This window comes from Phragmites australis, chromosome 17 (assembly GCF_958298935.1).
Source record: "Phragmites australis chromosome 17, lpPhrAust1.1, whole genome shotgun sequence".
NCBI lineage: Eukaryota > Viridiplantae > Streptophyta > Magnoliopsida > Poales > Poaceae > Phragmites > Phragmites australis.
The window spans coordinates 17165225-17187233 of NC_084937.1; the positions used below are offsets into that span (position 1 = coordinate 17165225).

Sequence of the window (22009 nt, forward strand, 5' to 3'; positions counted from 1 at the left end):
TCAATATTTTACTGCTCTCTTCCTAAGTGATGCATTTCATCAAGATTCCGTTACTCCCCTTTCGGTAGAGCTTGCCGTTTGCCAAAATGTAGAGCTTGAATTTATGAGAAATTTACTCTGTAGACGCATCATCATCAGGGATGTCTCGACCCTCGAGATAAGCTTGGTACGGGGTCATCCAAGTTGGGTTGCGTTCGAGTAGTGCAACATCCATGTCTGCGGGTTTTGCCTCGCTAACCTGGTCAGACTGCTGGTCGGGTTGAGCAGTATCCATTCGCTAAACTGTCGGGACAGATGGTTTAAGGAGTTTCTCAACGAAGACTCCTATGGGTACCAGTGCTCAAGAATAAGCGAGTCTAGCAAGTTCATCCGCACCAGAGTTATCACTCCTTCTGATGTGCGTTACTTCTAGCCCTTTGAACTTTTGCTCGAGCTTTCGTACCTCGAGTAGGTAAGCCGTCATGTTGTCGTCTGAGTACTGGTACTCCTTTTGAACTTGGTTCATGACTAGCTGTGAGTCCCCTTTCACAAGAAGTCATTTAATTCCAAGCGATGGAGCTATGCGGAGTCCGTTTACCAGTCCTTCATATTCTGCAACATTGTTAGAAGCTTTAAAGTCTAATTGAACAATGTACTTGAGTTCGTCGCATATTGGAGCTTCGAGTACAATGCCAGCCCTCGAGCCCTGGAGCATGAGCGATCCATCAAAGAAGAGCGTCCAGTGATCTTCGACCATGTTTGGCCTTGTTTCTTTAACGCTTGTCCATTCGGCGGTGAAGTCCGCTAACACTCCGGATTTCACGCTTGTGCGTGGTGTGTAGCTTACGTTGAACTCATTTAGCTCTACCACCCATTGCGCGATTCGTCCATTAGCTTCCCGATTGCGTATTACATCCTTCAGCTGGTACGTCGTCATGACAGTGATCCTATGCGCTTGAAAGTAGTGTCATAATTTCTAGGAAGACATCAAGAGTGCATATATCAGCTTATGTACTTGTGGGTATCGTAGCTTAGCATCGTGTAGAACCTCGCTCACGTAGTAAACAAGTTTCTGAACCTTGGCCTTTTTCTCGGGACATTCCGGTTCGACCACCAGTATCGTGCTTACAACTTGTGGGGTAACTGCAATATACAAAAAGAGCTCCTCTTTTTCGTTAGGCAGTGTAAGGATTAATGGAGATGATAAGTACCTTTTTAGGTCCTGGAAGGCGCGCTTCGCTCCTTCTGTCCACTTGAACCAGTCTTGTTTCTTCAACAGCTTGAAGAAAGACATCCCTCACTCGCCCATCCTGAAAATGAATCAACTAAGAGCAACAATGCAACTTGTCAGTTTCTGGACCTCTTTCAGTGTTCGAGGTGACCACATCTGGTCGAGAGCCTCAATTTTTCGCATTTGGCCTCAATGCCTTGACTTGACATCAGGAAGCCAAGAAGCTTACCGGACGGCACACCAAACGTGCATTTTTTTGGGGTTAAGCATCATGCGACACTTCCTGAGGTTATCGAACGTTTCCTTGAGATCGTCAACCAATGTGTTTCTGGTTTTTATTTGACTACAGCATCATCGACGTATGCTTCTACATTGTGCCCGATTTGGGATTGTAGACAATTTTGAATACACCTTTGATACGTAGCACCAGCATTTTTTAAACCGAAAGGCATCTTTACATAGCAAAATACACCGAAGTGAGTAGTAAACGCCATTTTCTCCTCATCATCTAATCCCATGCTAATTTGGTGATACCCTGAATAGGCATCTAGAAAATATAGCAACTCGTAGCTTGCCGTAGAGTCGACGATCTGGTCGATGCGCGGGAGAGAAAAAAGATCCTTGGGACAAGCCTTGTTGAGGTCAGTGAAGTCGACACACATTCTCCATCTACCATTGGCTTTCTTGACGAGGACGGGATTTGCAAGCCATATATGATGACGCACTTCTCGAATGAAGCTCGCCTTTAGGAGCTTATCGACCTCCTCCTGGATGGCCCGTTTCCTATCTTTTGCAAATCTTCGTTGCTTCTACACCACAGGTTTGGTGTCGGGTTTAACAGCTAGTTGATGCTCGATCACCTCCCTGGGGACCCCAGACATATCGGACGGTTGCTACGTGAACACGTCTTGGTTTGCCTGGAGGAAGGTGATAAGCTCAAATTCCTATTTGGGGTCAAGATCAGCCCCAACCTTAACCGTCTTGGATGGTTCAGACGGGTCGAGGGGCACTGCCTTGATGCAACCATCGATCTTTTTGTTGCTGGCGCCGTCATTGGTCTTGCCTTTGATGTCGTCAGATTTAGAAGCGCCAGCAAGACTTAAGAGCCTGGAATCTTTGGCCTCGACGACACCTTGGTGCCTTTGACGCTTAGAATTTGCGTCCTTAGGAGTGATGGTCACTCGACTGAAGTGTTCGACCATATCCAGGCTTTGCTTGTCGCATTTGACCGCTGCGCGTGGATCTCCTTTAACTATAATGGCCCCATTGGGACTCGGGATCTTAAGTGTTTGGTAGGCATAGTGAATCACCACTATGAACTTGCCCAGCTTTGGGTGGCCTAGGATCACATTGTACACCGTCTCGAAGTCTGCAACATCAAAGGTCAGCTTTTCTATATGGAAGTTCTCGGGCGTGCCAAATGTGACCGGTAGCTCGATCTGGCCAAGAGCATGGTCGATGAGTTGGGAGTTATGCCGTGGAAAGGCTCGACTCCTGTCTTAAGCTTTGATATCTGAATTTCCATCTTGTCCAAGGTTTTAGAGAAGATAAGGTTGAGTGAACTACCACCATCGACTAGAGTTCTGAAAACTTTGATGTTGAGTATGGTCGGTTGAACCACGACTAGGTATCGACCAGGATATGGTACCTTGGCCGGATGGTCGTTTTGATCAAAGGTGATCGACTGTTCCGACCACTTGAGATACCGAGTGGCCCAGTTAGGGTCAGGTTGACTTCTCGCTCGACCGCCTTGTACTGCTTTTGGACTCATACGTGGTGGATCCTCTAAAGATGTGCGCCAAGCTGTGGTCAGCCTCATGGAACTAGGGCTCGTCACCCTCAATGTTTGGCTTAGCCTGCTTATTATCACGCTCAGCATTTGTCTTGATCTTTTCATCAAGTTTCTTTTTGAACACATAGCACTCATTGAAGTCGTGCTGGTTGCTCCGATGGATGGGACACCACTTTCCACCACCTCGACTGAGGCCTTTATCGTCCCTAGTGTTGTGCGATTTGCTCATGTCGACCGCAGCTATAGTCGTATCGGGACCCTTGCGCTTGTCACCGGGTTTGTTCTTCTTTCCTCCGCTCTTCAAGGACTTGGGTTTGTCCTTGCCAGATTGGAGGTTTTTAGAGCGCACCTGCGCTTCCGCTCATTTTGCGCACTTGTCGCCCAACTCGAAAAGCTCTTTGACCATACGGATCTTCCTAGTAGCCATCTTTCCACGCAAATCCGTGTCCTAAACACCTTGTAGCCAGGAGATGTTCGGGATCGTGTTACGCTTGTCGCTGAACCGGCGGATCAAATCTCGAAGGGATTCGTCGTCACCCTGGTGCAGCTGGTGGAGGTTGTTCTCCGTTCCTGGGCACTCGAATATGCCTTGGAAATTGGCTATGAACTGAGCCTTAAGTTCTGCCCACGAACAAATTGAGTTGGGCGGCAAGTTTAGCAACCAGGACCTTGCGGGTCCATCAAGGGCGGTTAATAGGAAATTGGCCATTACTCGGTTGTCACCACCGACTGCTCGAATGATAGTGGTATAGATCTGCAACCACTCATTGGGATTGATCTTCCCGTTGTACTTCTGGATCGGGCCCGCTTTGAACTTCTCGGGCCATCGAATTGACCAAAGTTCGCGTACGAAAGCTCGCAGCACCCGTTGAACTCTTCAGGAGGAGGTGGTGGAGGACTGTCGTGCCTGTCTCTCCAAGCAGGGGAGTCATGTCGACCATCTCATCCTGTAGATCTGTGATCGTAGTAGCGGCAATCATCTTCACGGCGTTCCTCACAGTGGTTTTCGATCGCCATACATAGATCATGCCAATTGTGAGGAATACGGTTTCTCAGGTCTTCCTGATTTCTGCGCCTATGTATAGGGCAACTACAGTTTGGCCCACAGTATCGTGTTCGGGCTCGACCACCTGAGCTTCCTGTCTGAGATTCCTCTACTCGAGAGCGTTCCCGCCTATGGCTCCTCGAGCCAAGACAGTTCCAACTGGGGGGCTTGGAGTTACGGGGATTGTTTGCTCGAGCAACTTGGATCTGAGCTGCATCGAGTAGGATATTGACTTGATTGACCATAGGAGTTAGTGGATTCGCGGGATCCAATTCTGGAAGGGATCTAAGAATCAGATGAGCTCCTTGCACGTTAGCGTCCAGAGTATTGAATATGTCACTACCGAGGCTCGGTTGCGGTCGAGTCGATGAAGCCTCATGATGATTGTTCAGAGTGAGCTTGTCCCTTAAGTCGTGGGTTGTCACGGGTGTAGGTACACCCACCGGAGGTCATCAGGAAAGGCCAGGAGGCATCTTCCTTCCTATGGTCCGCCGGTGGAGGGCCGTGTCGGGTGCACGTAAGGCTCCATATGCGGATGTTTCGGGTGGTAACTCGGCACCAGTACCGTCGGCAGCGACGGCTGTCGCCAAATCTTCAAGAATTTCCGCACTGTTGTCGACCACGACGTTTGAATCCATTGCCATTGGGTCAGCCAATGGGGGTTGTCGCCTCTAGCCATAAACATGAATCGATCTGTTCGGCTGCTCTACCTAGTGTTGGAGTCACCGTGGCCACCCTCGTCGCTGTTGGTGTCCATGCAGTGGAGAACATTAGGCTCCGTAGGATCCCACTCAAGATGTCCCACTTTGTGGTACGCATCAAATGGTCTAGACTCGAGGGTACCGGTGTGGATCAGTCCACCTTGATCGTCCCAACGAAAAATCATAGTTCCGAAGATGATCCCCTACAAAACAAAAAAAGGCCTCTACCCATCACGCCAACTATTGATGATTAGTTCCCGACAATATGTCCGTAAATTGACTAGGTACCTTCGAATGCAGGGATTAATCACGAGATAAGGCACACGATGTATACAGGTTCGGGCCTCTGATTGGAGTAATACCCTACGTCATGTGAGGGTGTTGTTGCTGTATATTGATGATATTGAGTACAAGTAATATGGCTAAGACTATTACAAGGAGTAGATCGGATCCAATCTAACCTAGGGCTAAAGATGCCGCGTAGCTCCTCTACTGGGGTCTTGATGCTTCCCTCTCTTGTTCTCTTTTCTGTCATCTTCCTTCCAATCTTTCCGCATTATATAGGGGTGAGGTATCGACTCCTATCCAACTGTAGTTGATAAAGAGTTGTCTTCTTTGACGTCCAAGTAGATATATCTGTTTTGAATACAGATCGTATCAAGTTGGGTAATCAATATAAACCTTTCTAGCATGTACTTCCTTGATTCTGAGTATATCAGGTACCACTGATTCGATTCCGCGATATCTGAAACTACCTATACATGTTATACATACCCTATCCGTATATAATATACTCCTTATGTATATATACCTCATAATTAAATATTCGACAATTATGTTTTTATTTCCACAACCAAACGAACCCATCAAATTCATGCATCGCAGTAGCTATATACATTGCTTATAGTGTAAGGATGCCGTAATTATAGTTTAAAATTATTTTAAATTATTACATACTAGGTATTTACACAATTTAATTTAATATTAATTAAATTATGTAAAATTTGATTTTAAAAAAAATTAAATATATTTCTGGACGGAGGAAATATAACCTAACAAACGTTGTATCCACGCAACTAATCCTAACCAGAAATCTAGAAACACAAACTGAAATTGCTAATGCTAAAGGACGACTAATGCATGGGTGGACATATATTATACCGAACAACTCTTTTTTTTTTGAAATTACGTTTTGGCCATTTGTACTTGGACATAAAAAGAACTGCAATTTATTTACATTTTAAAGGGTAGTGTCCCATTCAATTTCTTCGCTGGCTGCACCATGAATTAACAGGTGTGAAATCTAGAGACGAAAAGAAAAGGAAAGGTGAAAACAAAATCGAAATAAACTAGGGTTTATCAGGGCCCACACGCAGCCTCTCCCGCAGCCGCTGCGCTGTGTGTGTTTTTCTCGGCCTTTATTCTTCCCTTGCCTCTTCTCCACCTATCAGCCGCCTCCCAACCATCCCTCCACGCCCAGCTCCACACCACCGCAGCTCGTCGCGTCGCGTCATCACCGAGGAGGCGCGGAGATGGTTGGACCAGGCCTCTACACCGAAATCGGCAAGAAGGCCAGGGGTACAGCCATCCTTCTCCTTCCCTCTCGCCCTGTTTCCCCCGTTTTCTGCGGGGAATCTTTTTTGAAGCTATGGGTTGAGCTCGCTCGTTTCGTCCTGGTTCTTGTGTTCTCTTGGTTTCTTGATTTGTTGGTGTGTTTTTTCTTTGCTGCAGATCTGCTGTACAGGGACTACCAGACCGACCACAAGTTCACCCTCACCACCTACACCTCCAATGGTGTTGTAAGTACTCTGCTCCACCTCGTCTCCACCCCCTTCTTGGTTCTTGGTCCTTGTAGTTTGTGCCGTGCCTTGGTTAGATTGAGTAAGAATGGAACGTATCTGACCGAAGCCGGTGGGGGATGGGATTCATCTTTGTGGTTTAGGAGGAAATTGACAATTTGACACTCAAAAGGTTGGGCTTCGACAATTTGCCACTCTAAAATTTGGCTTCGACAATTCGCTATCTTTAGTCACCTTGATTAACTGCTACTGTGGACAATTTTGCCTTTAGTCCCACGTGTCAGCTACTTTGTTTTCTTCTTCACCTATCTCCTCTTCTCAGCCAACGGCAGTGGCAGGGAGACGCCCTCCCGCTCTGGCTCTCCCTGCCCACGCCGTCGCCTCGGTTACTCTAAATTTCCTTCGCCTCCGATCTCGATGTCCTCTGCCAGGCGACGGGGAAACCCCCTTCTGATCCCAATGCCATCCGCCGAGCTCGCCGGTGATGGCACGGACCTCATCCTCTCGCTGCTGGAGGACGTCCTCGCCCTGATCTCCACGCACCTCCGTCCCCGCGACCTCCTTGCGCTCTCCGCCACCTCGCACCTCGCACCGCCCTCTCCGCCATCGGCGCCAACAAGGCGTGGCTCGCGCAGTGCTGCCGCCTCCTCCCCTCGCCGCCCACCTCCTCGCCTGGTGCACCGCCACAAGGGGATCCTCCCTCGCCATCTGCCGCTTCCTCCACTCCGCCGCCCTGTTGCTCGGCCTCTAGGTCCACCAGAACCCCGAGCTCAGCAACCTTGTCGTCGCGCTCCCGGACTTCCTCTCTCTCGTCGCCGTCCGCTCCATCCCGCAGGAGCCCTCCCCGCGCCTCCGTTGGGCCCCCATATTCGAGCTCCTTGCCGACGCCAATGCTTGCCTTGCGGATGGTGGCCTCACCGATCCCTCTGCTAACGGTCAGGATCCAGTCGCCTCATCCTCCCAGCTTGTCCATCCGCCTCACGTTTGGGGACCGCCGCCGCCTCGTGTTAGGCTCTCGCCAGACCTTGTTGGAGCCCTGCTCTTCGCGCGCTCTGATGAGGACCTCCCGGTGCTCGCCGACCACTGGGAAGCGATGCTATGGCTGCAACAGGAGGCAGGCGGGGCATGGTGCACACACATGCACTGCCGTTGGCTGAGAAGAGGAGATAGGTGAAGAGAACAAGGTAGCTGATAGGTGGGACCATGGGCAAAATTGTCCACAGTGGCAGTGAATAAAGGTGGCTCATCTTTACGGTGGCAACTTGTCAAAGCCAAATTTTAGAGTGGCAAATTGTTGAAGGCCAACCTTTTATAGTGCCAAATTGTCAATTTCCTTGTGGTTGAGGTTTAGAGTCTTTTACGGGACCTAAGCGATTAACTGCTTGGCAGTGGGATGTGCGCATGAGCAACAGGCAGCACAGGAGATTGATTAGATTGGTTTCCTGCTTGTAGCTGATGATGTGTTGTGCACTGCGTTTATCTGCTTGTTCTTTTTGTGCTGTAGGATTCAGCAATGTATATGTTCTTTTTGTGCTGTAGGATTCAGCAATGTATATTTTGCTTGTCATGCTCTTTTACTGATTCTCTTCAATGGAAGGAGGGTTGATAGAGAAATTATCTTAGTTGGGGTACAAAGGGTTGGGATGATGGGGAGGAATCATGGGCCCAGCCTTGGTTGTGGCTCTGAAGTTTGGGAGGTGCAGTCAATTAGCGGCATACTTAATAACTAATTGGCATTAGGCTCAGTTTTCAAGGGATGCAACACATGTTAGTAGTATGTGGGTGGGTTGGAGGACATTGGTTTGAATAGTCATTTATTGAGTGATGTGTGCTGTGAATAATGGCTTAGTAGCCTAGTACCGCAGCAGTCAAGGGCTGTGATGGATGGTGCCTTCTAGATCTGTTCGTTGGGTTTGCTTCCATGGTTGTCATACGAATACAGTTGCAGATTCTGATGGATTTTAGGAAAATGCTTCTGTTCTGAATCAAAACAATAGAGGGCCAGAGGCTAATACAAATGCAATCGAACACCTGACTAGAGCCTTTTCCCTATCCAAAACAAAAGATGGTATTGAAGTCAAGTTATGATGTTACCATAGTCAGTCAAGTTATGATGTTACCATAGTCAGTCAAGTTATGATGTTACCAGTCATGTTCTTCAGCTCGTGATGTCTTTTGCAACTTGGCATTTTGGTAGATATTCTTGGAATTGTGTGGAGTTTGTAGAATCTGAAATAACAAGGTCTAAATGCTTCACCTTGCATGATTTAAAAATTATTCTTTTGATTTGTATATTTGATTGTTCTCTTAATGCTGCCTACTTGCTTATCTTGTACTGAACATCGTTATTTTGTTATAGTCATGTTCATGCATTTAGAGCTATGATATTATTTCTTTCAATTTTAATGTTCTTTGTTACATCTTCATGCAGGCAATTACAGCTACTAGCACAAAGAAAGCTGATCTGATTTTTGGTGAGATCCAATCACAGATAAAGAACAAGAACATCACCGTAGATGTGAAAGCAAACTCAGACTCCAATGTAATTCTCTCTCTATGTATACTTACCTCTGTAAATTGCATGTTGTGTTCAAAAGCAGAGCTGTAATATGCTCATTTTTTGTGATATCATTGGGATCAATTATCGCTGTATGACAGGCTAGCATCATGCATGCTAATTGATATTCCCCAATTAACAATGTGCACAACTGATCACCAATTAGGTAGTCTGCCGTATTCCCTACTTTCAGTGTGGCCCTATTGATTGCTTTGATCTTTTGGTCAGGTCACTACTACAGTTACCATTGATGAGATTGCAACGCCAGGACTGAAGACCATCTTGAGCTTTGCTGTTCCTGATCAGAGATCTGGAAAGGTAATCTTCTTATCCTCCAGGTAATGATTTCTTAACTGGAAGCTTGTTGCTTACATTCATTTTGTATTTTGATTTCTGGTTGCAGTTTGAGCTTCAGTACTTGCATGATTATGCTGGCGTTAATGCAAGCATTGGCTTGACAGCCAATCCTGTAGTCAACCTCTCCAGCGTGTTTGGAACCAAGGCTCTTGCAGTTGGTGCAGATGTCTCACTTGATACTGCCACTGGGAACTTCACCAAATACAATGCTGGGCTGAGCTTCACTAATGAAGACCTTATTGCATCCCTGAACCTGTGAGTTTTCAAACTGTAGTAATCCTATAAATTTAATCGCTATATTCAACTGTTACTTGACAACTGATAGTATTTTTGTAAACAACCCTAAGGGACAGATCCTGATGAGTGGGTGATTCAATGTAACCACTACTTTTCTCTTTGCCCAGTTCCTAACTACTAGACATTTTTTTCTTTCGCTAAATTAGCAGCATAGATTTGGTGTTAAGTGCTTATTGGATACCTGTGATATCTTCATGTGTAAGTGGAAATCCCTTTTTGACGTGTCTCACTTCAAGTCATTCCTTAGCTGATTTAGTGCAGAAAAAGTAGTCAAACCGTAAGATATCAGTCACCATGATTTCATCATGTTATTGGTCCATTCTCAGAGCCATTTATCAAATGCTGTTTTTTCTTCATTTGCAACTAACTTGAGTTTCTAACCCACTCTTAGATTATTGCAAGCACAAAAAAAAAACCTGGTTGAACCAACAGAGTTCACTTAGTGCTTTTAATTTAATTACAAAAAATAAGCAGATACTGATATAGCCAATATTGAGAAGCGCCTCTAAAAGAGGCTGATGCAGAGCATTTAGATTCTGTAATTGAATCAAACAAATGTCCTGTGTATAATTTTCAAATAGCTAATATCTTATGTTTGCTGGTCGATGACCAAGCTCTCTTAGCTTCCTGTCATGACAGATATAACTAGTCATATGTGTAACGCTTACAATCTCCAGTGCTGTGTCCGCCAAATTAGATATTAACTGATTCAACATTCTCTTGCAGGAATAACAAGGGAGACAGCCTTACTGCATCTTATTACCACACTGTCAGCCAATTGGCCAGCACAGCTGTTGGGGCAGAGCTGACTCACAGCTTCTCAACCAATGAAAACACCCTCACCTTCGGTGCCCAGCATGCTCTGGACCCACTCACCCTCTTGAAGGGCCGCATCAACAACTCTGGCAAGGCCAGCGCGCTGATCCAGCATGAGTGGAGGCCAAAGTCAGTGGTCACTATCTCTGCCGAGGTTGACACCAAGACCATCGAGAAGAGCTCAAAGGTCGGGATTGCGGTGGCCCTCAAGCCTTGATTGATTACCATGTCTTTTTCTAAGCTCCCAGCATGTACTCTCAGCTGAAATTGGGTTCAGCTGAAGAAAAACAGTCTGGCTTCATCATATTTTGGTTGTTGCCGTCACTTAAAATTGAAGAACTGCCATTACATGTTTCCTTGAGGAAATTTTCATTTATGGGTGTAGCACTCTGTTGAATGAGCAAACTTCACAATAATTCAAGCTCAGTGGAATTCTGAACTTGTTTCACGCATTTTGCCACCATTTCCACCCCAATTCATAGGCTACTCAGACGCTGTTTTCTTGTTTCCGTCAGATAAAATTTGTGATGTGCGATGTTAGTGCTGAAGTGCTATATTTTGTGCCGTGCATGTGAGAATGACTTTCTGTTAACTGAGGATGGCGAAGTTTTGTTTTGTGCAAGTTTTCGTGGTGACTGGGAAAGTACTGCTGGTTATTGATGAGTAGCAAGTGTGCCATATGTTGCTCTGCCCCTAGCGTTGAGATAACGTTGTTGCTGGCTTGCATCCTGGCAGGATAGTTCTGTCAAGCTGCATCCATTGCCAGTGAAGTGGAGACTGCTGAAGTGTGACTAGATTGCCCCACGTCGTGAATTGGTCACACTGCATGAAACTCGACGCCTGCGTTTGTATAAGTTTCACAAATGGTGTATTATTTGAGAAATCGTCTTTCATCTAGAACGCGATACCTGATAATTCAATGTTTTGTCATATGGTTACATTTGAGTACCATATTTGATGTCCATTTTCTACTGTTTCTCTTCACGCTGATCAGAGAGCTCAATCCTTTTTCTCTGTGTGTCCATGCTCTGAAGAAGTAATCACGGTTTTGCCACTTATCCCGATGAGAATCTTCTCTTATCTCTTCTCGCGACTCACGAAACGGACGTGAACGCGCGAGCTGCTGTGCTGTCCGGCCTCCGTCACCTCACACTCACTCGCGCGCGCGGGGACACACGACCGCAGCGACGTCGCGGCTGCACGCGCCAATGCCGCCGTCGTCGCTGTACTCCTCCGGCCGGCTCCTCCCCGCCCGCCCGACGACGGCAAGTCTCGCGTGACCCGTCTCGACCGCCCCCCTGTTCTTGCGCTGATAAATTTTTTTTTCTTGCATGGTGCACGTACAGGTGGGGAGATGGGCACGGCCGTCGTGCTCGCTGTCGATGAACGGCTGCGCGCCGGGAGCCGGCGACCGCGGCGCGGTGTGCGTGCGCGAGGCGAGGGCGCTGCCGGCCGCGTCGGCGCCGCAGGGGGCCGTGGGCCAGCTCAGGGCCGCCGTGGAGGCGCTCAGGGCCGGCGCGCCGCCGGACTCGCCCTCCGGCATCATCCGCATCGAGGTGCCGATCAGGCAGAGGGTGGACGCCATCGAGTGGCTGCACGCGCAGAGCGCGCTGCCCTGCTGCTTCTTCTCGGCCCGGGCGCCGTCGCCCGAGAGACCAGCCCTCGCCGGCAGCAACTACGGCAACGGCAACGGCAGCCTGAACAACCAATGGCAGCAGCCGGTGAGCGTCGCGGGCGTGGGCTCGGCGGTCTTCTTCCGCGGGACTGACCCCTTCTCCCTCGCCGATTGGCGCGCTATCAAGAGGTAGTGTTCACTTGAAATATGATGAGTTGATGATGTTGAATGGTTATGTTATCTCTAAATTGGTTGTTTATGGTTGATACTAATGTTGCCATGTTGTGCTTGTAATTTTGTATTTCCATGAAGATTTCTTTCACGGGACTGTCCGCTGATTCGCGCATATGGCGCCATCCGTTTCGACGCAAGAAGCGATGCTTCGGTCGAGTGGGAGGACTATGGCTCATTTTACTTCATCGTTCCTCAAGTAAGTTGATCTGCAATTGCCGAGATTAATGGACGGAATAGAATGTTGTTACTGATTTCTGTGAAGTGTGTAAACTGTGGTGTAGGTTGAGTTCAACGAACTTGAGGAGAGCTCGGTTCTGGCAACGACTATCGCCTGGGATGATTCACTTTCTTGGACATGGCAGAACGCTGTGAACGAGCTCCAATTGACGTTGCAGAACGTGAGCGTTTCTCTTCATCCATCTTTGTCATGTAGAAGATAGTAACAGTTTGTACTTTGTGCAGATATCACCTTGTTCTGTTAAAGCGAACAAATCCAGCCTACAAACAACTATCATGAATCTCAATCATGTCCCAACCAAAGCATCTTGGGATCTTGCAGTTACCAAAGCTCTTCAGATGATCAAAGGGAGGCAAAAAGAATTGGTAAAGGTAAATCACTTGTTAACTGTGCTCCCGTGCCATAGAGAAAAATAGCGAAGTATAATTGACATAATGCATTTGTAAAGGGTTATTGCTTGTTTCTAGTCAATAGGTTTCAAATCTGACAACCTTGTCAACTTCAGCACTGTTCATGTATGATTTATTTATCTCCACTGTAGAAAGGTGGAGAATGAGGCAAGCACCGCACTCCCAGATCAATTGGGGGGGGGGGGGGATTGTCCTTTCATATATGGCTGGTTGAAACCGGTATTTGGAAGGTTACATAGATCCTCATAGATGATGTATACAAGGTAAGTACAGCTGTACAATTTCTCTAATGCCCGCCCGCAGTCGCATCGGGAGGATTTTGGACGCAAAGACTGGACCTAAAATCCGTAAACAACTGGACAGGTAAGCCTTTAGTCATGATGTCTGCGAACTGGTGGGAGGACAGGACATGAAGAACCCGAACCTGCCCAAGAGCAACCTTCTCGCAGACAAAATGGATGTTGATCTCGATATGCTTCGGCGACGATGCTAAACTGGGTTGGACGACATGTAAATGGCGCTGACGTTGTCGCATTATACGACAGTCGCTGAAGCAATCAGAACGTGCAGCTCCTGAAGTAGCTGGCGAAGCCAGCAGCACTCGGTGACAGCATGTGCAACGGCACGATACTCGTTTTTTGCGCTGGAACGTGAGACCATAGTCTGGCGCTTAGAAGACCAAGAGACTAGGTTCTCACCGAGGAAGACGCAGTAGTCGGACGTGGAGCATCGTGAGTTGAGGCAGCCGGCCCAATGTGCGTCGGAGTACGCAGTCAGAGATTGGACGAAAGATGTGCCGAGATGGAGACCAGTCGAGAGGGTGCCCTTGACGTAACGCAGAATGCGTTTGATCAACACAAGGTGCGGCTCACGAGGATCATGCATGACGAGGCACGCTTGCTGAACAACGTATGCCAAGTCGGGGCGAGTCAGCGTGAGGTACTGGAGAGCACCCATAAGACTCCTGTACTCTGAAGGGTTGGCAACAGGGGCACCCTCTGTGGAAGATAGCTTGGCGTGAGTGTCCATGGGTGTCGCAGTGGAGTGGCACTCGGCCATGCTGGCGTGCTGCAGGAGGTCCAACACGTACTGGCGCTGGGACAAAAAGAGCCCCTCGGAGGAATGCGTGACGGAGATGACGAGGAAGAAGGGCAAGTTGCCGAGGTCCGTCATTGCGAACTCTAAGTGAAGGAGCTTAGTGATGTGCTGAAGAAGGTTGCCCGAAGAAGCAGCAAGGATGATGTCGTCGATGTACAGTAGTAGGTAAGCGATGCGGTCTCCATCTTTGAGGACAAAGAGAGACGTGTCGAACGACGAGGCGACGAAGCTGAGACAACGAATGTACGTAGTGAACTGCTGGTACCATACCCAGAGAGCCTGCTTCAGACTATAGAGTGATTTCTATAGTAAACAAATATGCTCAGGAGCAGAGGGGTCAACAAAACTTGAGGGCTATTGACAGTAATCTGTCTCCTCAAGGTGACCGTGGAGAAACATATTCTTTACATCAAGTTGATGAATCGGCCAAGAGCGCGAAGCGGTGATGCTGAGGACAACCCGGATTGTCAAGGGCTCGACAACTAGGCTGAACGTCTCGTTGTAGTCGATGTCGTGCTGCTGTGAGTAGCCCTGAACGACCCAACGTGCCTTGTGACGGGCCAGAGTGATCTCGGAGTGGAATTTATGTTTGAAAATCCACTTGCCCGTCACGACATTGGCACTAGGGGTCGAGGTAGGAGACGCCATGTGTCGTTGTTGACCAAAGCCTGAAACTCATCCGCCATTGCAGCCCGCCAGTTGGGGTCAGCCAACGCGTTGCCATAGTTTAACGGAATCGGAGAAATCGAAGCATAAGTGGCAGAGAGGTTGAGTTTGTCGATTGGCTTGACGATGCCTGACCGGGCTCGTGTCACCATGTGATGAGGTCCTAGAGCTAGAAGCGCAGGCGGACCAGGCACGGGTGAGAACACCTCTGACGCAGGTGCGACTGCCTGGGGTGCTGGTGCGAACACCTGAGGGGCGACCAACTCGAGCGCGACCGCTGGAGGTCCGAGTCCGTCCAGGTAGGCCGCAAGTGCGACCGAGGCCGGGCGTGGTCGTGGTGGTGTCACCAGCAGTGAGGCAAGGCATGTACACTACTGGCGCGACCAGGTGCGCGGGCACAGTCTGTGGCAAAGACGAGGGCGCGACTAGGGAGCCTGCACTAGGCCTGCCCCAACACTGTGTTGAGGGGGTCGAAGAGTGTTGTGGCTACTCGACGTCGCTGTGCAACAGAGCTACCGAGGGAGACCATGAGCACTCAACGTCAGAAGGAGACAGAGCTGTCGTAGCGGGGGATGTTGTGGCAGCAGTGCGTAGCACCGGCACGACATAGTCATCGGAGAGAAAATCAAGGGAGGAGCTACGGTCACTGGTAGCAGAGGAGGTCACGAAAGGGAAGGAGGATTCGTCAAAAACGACGTGGCGTGAAATAATCACGTGTTTTGTTGTGAGATGAAGGCACCTATACCCTTGGTGGGATGTTGGATATCTGAGGAAAACACAGGCAGTGGAACGTGGTGCAAGTTTGTGTGGGGATGTGGCAGTGAGGTTAGGATAGCAGAGACAACCGAATACACAGAGATGGCTGTAGTCGGGTTGTTTGTGATGTAGGGGTTCGAAGGGAATGGAGTTGTTAATTGAAGAAGATGGACGCCGGTTGAGCAAATAGGTAGCAGTGGCAAGTGCCTCGGCCCAATAGGAGGGAGGCATGGATGCATGGAGCAGGAGGGTGCGGATGGAGTAGTTAATTGTGCGGAGAACTCGTTCGGCCTTGCCATTTTGTGGGGAGGTATATGGGCATGAGAGGAGTAATAGGATGATGCAGGCTGTGAGAAAAGTGGTGGTGGCGCGGTTGACGAACTTAGTGTCATTGTCCGCCTGAAGACATTTTAGAGGCAAGCCGAATTGAGTATGTATGTACTGGGTGAAATGAACGATGTGCTGATGAACCTCATATTTGCGTTTAAGGGGAAAAGCCAAAAATAAGTAAAATCATCAAGGAGTACCAAGTAATATGAATAGCTTGAAATGCTAGTGACCGGGGATGTCCATACATCGCAATGAATTAGTTCAAAAGGTGCGGAGATGCACGAGGTGGAACTACTAAAGGGCAGGTGCACATGCTTGCCAAGCTGACATGAGTGGCAAGGCGTGCGAATTGTTTTATTACATGAAATAATGGACTTATTTTGGAGGGTGTTGAGGATGGTGGAACCAGGATGGCCGAGTCGCTGATGCCAAACGGTGGTCAAGACGGCAAGGTTGGCTTGAGCGGTAGTGGTGGAGCGGACCGAAGGGAGGGTGTAGAGATCGCCACCACTATTGCAGCGAAGGATCAAGCGTCTGGTTAGGAGGTCCTTGACAGAGAAACCCAAGCATCAAATTCAATTGAACAATGGTTGTCACGAGTAAATTGTCGTACCGAAAGAAGATTACGAACAAGAGAAGGGACAACAAGGACATTGTTGAGGGCGAAGTTAGAGGAGGCAGTTGGAAGAATGGAGTGACCACGAGAGGTGACAGGTATGGTGGTGTCATTGCCTACTGTAATGACAGAATGATAGGGAGGGAGGCGGGAGAGGAGTATACCGTTCATGGATGACATGTGGGAGGTAGTTCTGGAGTCCATGACCCAAGGGCCCAGACCTTGTACCGACAGCTAATTTAGGGCCGCAATTAGGCCGACCTGGTCCCAGCTCTGGGCCGACGGCAGGGAGGTCTGCGGGGGTGCAAAAGCCATATGGGCCTGCGGATATGGGCCGAGGAGGCTAGCTCCAGGGGCACACCATGCGCCAGATTGAGCCACCTACGGATTAGCAAATCCATGGACCGCTAGGTTGGGGCGTTGTCTGGGGGGCGGCCTGCTGTTGCGAGCGGTCGGAGCTAGGGCGATTGCGGCTGCCACCATGATGGTTGCTAGAGTGCTTAGGGTCGCCACCGCGGTTGGAGGAGAAGGAGCCGCTAGTCGCTAGGGATGGGGTGGAAGAGCGGCACCCACCTGAGCCGCGTGAAGAGGAGGGGCTGACCGTGAGGAGGGCCGTGTCAGCGGCGATCTTCTCCTCGTTGGCCAGGCGCAACTCCTTGAGGGCCAGCATGGAGCGGGCTTTGGCGAAGGTGGGGAGCACCGACATTTTGGCGATGTCGTCAGCGGTGTTAGAGTAGCAAGGATCGAGGTCGAGTTGTGATTCGGAGACGCTGTGGCCAATGTCGCGGAGGGAGTCAATGACCGTTATGACACGCTGGCAGTACTTCGAAATGGACAAATCGCCCTGGTCATCGAGTGGAACTAGTGACTCAAGAAGATGGCGCGCGATCTTGTTCGCTTGGAACAATTCTTCGATGGCGACCAACAGAGTGCACGCGTCCTGATTCGGCTCCATGGCGAGGTCGAGGACATCGTTCGAGACGGAGCCGAAGAGCCAGCTACGAACACAACAGTTGGCTTGCTCCCACTGAGCATCGGCGGGGCATGGAGGAGAGCCGTCAATGTGAGACATAAGCCCGAATTTGACACACTTCGATCGGAAGAATGAGGCCCACTTGTTGAAGTTGGTGTTCTTGAGTTCGAGCGTGACAGAAACATGGGATTCACGGCGACGGTGGCGTAAGTGTTGATGAAGACCAGTGGCGCAGCATGGACGGTGGTGTCGATGAGAGAGGCACTTGTGGCAAAGGAGGTGGTGGAGTTGGTCGACATGGCGTCAACGGCACGCGCGGAGGGGTACCGCGCGGGGAGGTTGGGCGCGGCAGAGGTTGCGCCGGCGCACTAGAGGGAGGCAGCGGAAATGATCGAAAGAAGCTCTGATACCATGTAGAAAGGTGGAGAATGAGGCAAGCACCACACTCCCAGATCAATGGGGGGGTGTCCTTTCATATATGACCAGCTGAAACCGGTATTTAGAAGGTTACATAGATCCTCAATCAGAGGATGTATACAAAGTAAGTACAGCTGTACAATTTCTCTAATATCCACGACAGAACTATATCTTCATTGAAATAAGTTATGATTTATTTTTCCACTTTGTTCTCTACTTTGTTTTGAGCTTGTCAGCAGAAAAAAATTGGAGTAACCAATGTTTTCTTCAGGTTGTATTGGCAAGGTGTAGCCGATATATCACTGATACTTGCATTGATCCTGTGGAACTGCTAGCTTGTTTGAAGGTATGTTTTCTCCCTTCCTTTTAGTTTTCAAATCATTTTTATTTCAGGAGAAGATCAATCTGTAACTTGACTATACAGGTTGAGGGCCAAAATGCTTATCAATTCTGCATACAGCCACCGGATGCTCCTGCATTTGTTGGAAATAGCGTATGTCGACTCTATTCTGGAAATAAAATTTTTTCATCACTGCACCCAAAAAAATCCTTCTGTTCTACTAAAAATATTTTACAGACATATTTCATAGTTAAGTTGCGGTGATGTCAAATAACTGTTTTCTAACTAATGTTTATTTCATGCAATCATTCTGAATAGCCAGAACAACTATTTCACCGGAAATACTTAAACATTTCCAGTGAGGCTTTAGCTGGTACACGAGCAAGGGGGAAAACAAGGGCAGATGACTTTCAAATTGGTCAGGATTTGCTTCTAAGGTTCCTTTCCCTTGTTAGAATTCATAATTGTACCATTAACCTGTCTCTGAAGAATTCAAGGTGATATCAACACCTTGTATGGCAATTGAGCAAATACTGATAAAATGTTTTCTTTCAGTAGCAAAGAGGATATTGAATTTACCATAGTGAGGGACAGCATAAAGAAGAAGCTGGAGGCAAGTTGAGTTCTACCCCTAGTTTTTTACAATTTACAATTATACAATTAGATACAGTCCTGAAGTACTGAAATAACTAATGTTGCTCTTGGTGCTCAGCATAATGCTTTTCAGACCGGAGAGGGGGGGGGGGGGGGCGGGGGACAATGGTCCCTGCAGTTTACTAAACAAGTATCTGTATTCTGATCTGCAGATGATCTGTGATGAGGTTGTTGTCCATCCCAGCAAGGCTCTACGGAAACTTCCAAGAGTACAGCACTTGTCAGCGCAATTAGCTGCAAGAATAAGGAACGAAGACGATGAGGTAATCTATGATAGGCCCTTCCTTTTCAGTTTCATATGTTGGTGCTATGCGGATTGTGTTTACCTGTAATTATGAGAAATATATGAACCACTTCTCATAGAGTGCGATCTTGATTCTTTGTGTTGGGATTGCAGTTTGACATTCTAAATACTCTTCATCCAAGTCCAGCTGTTTGTGGTTTGCCCACTGAAGAGGCACGCCAATTTATACGAGATTATGGTATGTTGCTGTGCATTCCAGTTACATTCTTAAATTCAATTTAACTTATCAAATTGATAAGAAGTGTCTATTGAATAGTATCTTTTTTGAAATAAGGAATAATGCAGTATGTGTTTACAGTGGTTTGCAAATGCTAACTTGTCATGTCCTTGTTCATTTACCGTGATTTGCACACGCTAAATTATCATCTCCTTGTAGAAATCTTCGACCGTGGAATGTACGCTGGACCTGTTGGTTGGTTTGGAGGAGCTGAAAGTGAGTTTGCTGTTGGGATTAGGTCTGCACTGCTTGGAAAAGTAAGAAAAATTATATAGTGTGTTACTATTGGTCTCTGCAATTGGGATCTGATTTGCTTTTATCAAATTGTCATAGTTGTTTCCTATAGTTACCAAGTTCTCTTTTTCCAGGGTCATAGCACCTTAGTCTATGCCGGTGCTGGGATTGTGGAAGGTACAAATCCATCTTTTGAATGGGATGAACTTGATCTTAAAGCATCTCAGGTACGCTTTTGTCCAACTCATGCGAACAATGTGCCAAGTTTTATTTGAAATGCTAATTCGTTCAATTTATGGTTATTTTCAGTTTGCAAAGCTGTTGCTGTACCAAGAGCAACATACTTGCTACCAAAGAGGCTGAAAATATGGAGACCGTGATTTGAATAGAAAAGTAGTAAGTCATCCCAAATTCATAAATCATTTAAACATTAAAAAGTTACAGCAGAAACATTCCAACAATTCTTTATGTTCGAAGTTAACAATCTTCAACCTATTTGTATTTATGACATTAATTCTGCTGGTGTGCTGATTATCACAAAGCATGAACTTGCCTCTCAAGCTCTCCTGCACTCTTTTACAGGGACATTTTGGTTTAATTTGAAGATCCCAAGATGGAAGATTTGTTTCATCTGAAAAATTGAAGGATTGATTTGTTCAAGTAAATTCCAAACAAACAAGATATTTATATAATCGCACGCCTCTCGGAAATGTAAACAACAAACTATTGTCTCAGGCAGAGAGTGTTGATCAAATATAGATGAAATTTCAAGCTCAAGGAAAGCACTTCAGATCAGTATATGTACAATAATTGTAAGCTGTAACAACTCAGTGCAATTGTTTATACAACTGTACGTTGAAGTATGTAAACATACAAAATCACAACCATATTCATGAACATACACAATTTTGTACACAACCACCTCCTGATCAAGATAAAACTAGGCAGGAAATCCAGAAGAAACAGATCCCATAGCACCTGGACATGCAATTCACGCTCGAGATATGTTTGCTGCCTCGCCTAGTCTCTCTTCTGGAGCACAGGCAAGCCATAGAAGAACAGAGCCAGCATCAGGAGGTATCCGACAGCGACAAGAGCGACTAATCTGGCGTCGTCTCTGGCCAGATATGCAGAGAAGGCCGAGTGAGAGGTGAGCACAGCGAAGGCCGTCAGTCGGAGCCATGGTGCGCGATCATCAGAGGAAGATGAGGAAGAGGCAGCTGCTCTTCTGGCAGAGTGGTTCTTGGCTTTCTTGGCCATGAACGATAGAAGGAGAGTACCCTTGTGGAGGAGAGTGGAGGGGAAAGGTAGCTTAATTGTCAGGAATTTTCCCTGAAGGGGTAGCTTTCACTCTTTCAGGGCCTGGTTGTCACCACATCAGTGGATCAGACCTATGTGACAACTGACAAGCAATAGGTTCTGTTAATATATGACGACATCTTTTTTTGACTTTAAAGACACAAGCGAAAGCACGCGATGATGATACCTTTTGTAGATTCTGCAAGACAGAATCGAATCACAGCTCTCAAACGTCATGATGGTACCTTCTGACTGTATTACCCAACCGGAGCTTGAGAATTTGGCCATCAGTTTTTTTATAGATTATTGTTCACAGCTCAAGAGGGAACCGATAGAAATGAGGTGATGCGGTTTCTTCTTCTTACCTCCAAAGTGACGGATGATGCTATGAATGAGATACCTTGTTCAACCTTCACTGACGACGAAATTGAAAAGGCGTTATTTATGAATTATGATGGGTCCAAACAAAGCGCCAGGTCCAGATGTCTGTTCGGTTTTTCTATCAGAAACATCGAGACATTCTGACGAATGATGCCTGTTCGGTGGTTGAGATGCATGCCTTCAGAAGTGAACAACACTGTCTTGGTACTGATTCGTAAAGTCAAGAACCCCCCTGGAAATGACTCAGTTTTGCCCTACTTCACTGTGTAACGAGTTGTACAAATGATCGTTCTAATAATTAATTAGAATACAATTTAGATGGTTTCTCACAGTACGATATCTTACCTCCAAAGTATCGGATGATGCTATGAATGAGATACCTTGTTCAATCATCATTAACGACGAAATTGAGAAGGCGTTATTTATGATGGGTCCAAACAAAGCGTCAGGTCCAGATGTCTGTTTGGTCTCTATCAAAAACATTGGGACATTCTGACCAATGATGCATGTTCGGCGGTAAGATGCATGAAGTTAACAACATTGTCTTGGTACCGATTTTTGAAGTCAAGAACCCCCAGGAAATGACTCAGTTTCGCCCCATTTCACTGTGTAACGAGTTGTATAAGATCTGTTCAAAGGTCTTATTAGCAAAT

The 22009-nt window shown here is 47.4% G+C and overlaps 2 protein-coding genes across 2 annotated transcripts; both read left to right on the forward strand.

Moving 5' to 3' along the window:
- Window positions 1-6132: 6132 nt before the first annotated feature.
- Window positions 6133-11022, forward strand: LOC133897251 (mitochondrial outer membrane protein porin 1). Its single transcript, XM_062337902.1, has 6 exons — window positions 6133-6326; window positions 6480-6547; window positions 8979-9089; window positions 9333-9422; window positions 9508-9716; window positions 10485-11022. The coding sequence occupies exons 1-6, from the start codon at window positions 6281-6283 to the stop codon at window positions 10789-10791; spliced, it is 831 nt and encodes a 276-aa protein (XP_062193886.1). The 5' UTR covers window positions 6133-6280; the 3' UTR covers window positions 10792-11022.
- Window positions 11023-11680: 658 nt separating this feature from the next.
- On the forward strand, window positions 11681-20539 carry LOC133897250 (isochorismate synthase 2, chloroplastic-like). Its single transcript, XM_062337901.1, has 15 exons — window positions 11681-11839; window positions 11921-12378; window positions 12502-12619; window positions 12705-12821; window positions 12886-13032; window positions 18199-18273; window positions 18352-18420; window positions 18586-18704; window positions 18823-18880; window positions 19074-19184; window positions 19319-19403; window positions 19602-19699; window positions 19811-19903; window positions 19986-20072; window positions 20259-20539. Exons 1-14 carry the CDS (start codon window positions 11783-11785, stop codon window positions 20037-20039), a joined length of 1659 nt encoding a protein of 552 aa, XP_062193885.1. The 5' UTR covers window positions 11681-11782; the 3' UTR covers window positions 20040-20072; window positions 20259-20539.
- The last annotated feature ends 1470 nt before the right edge of the window (window positions 20540-22009 follow it).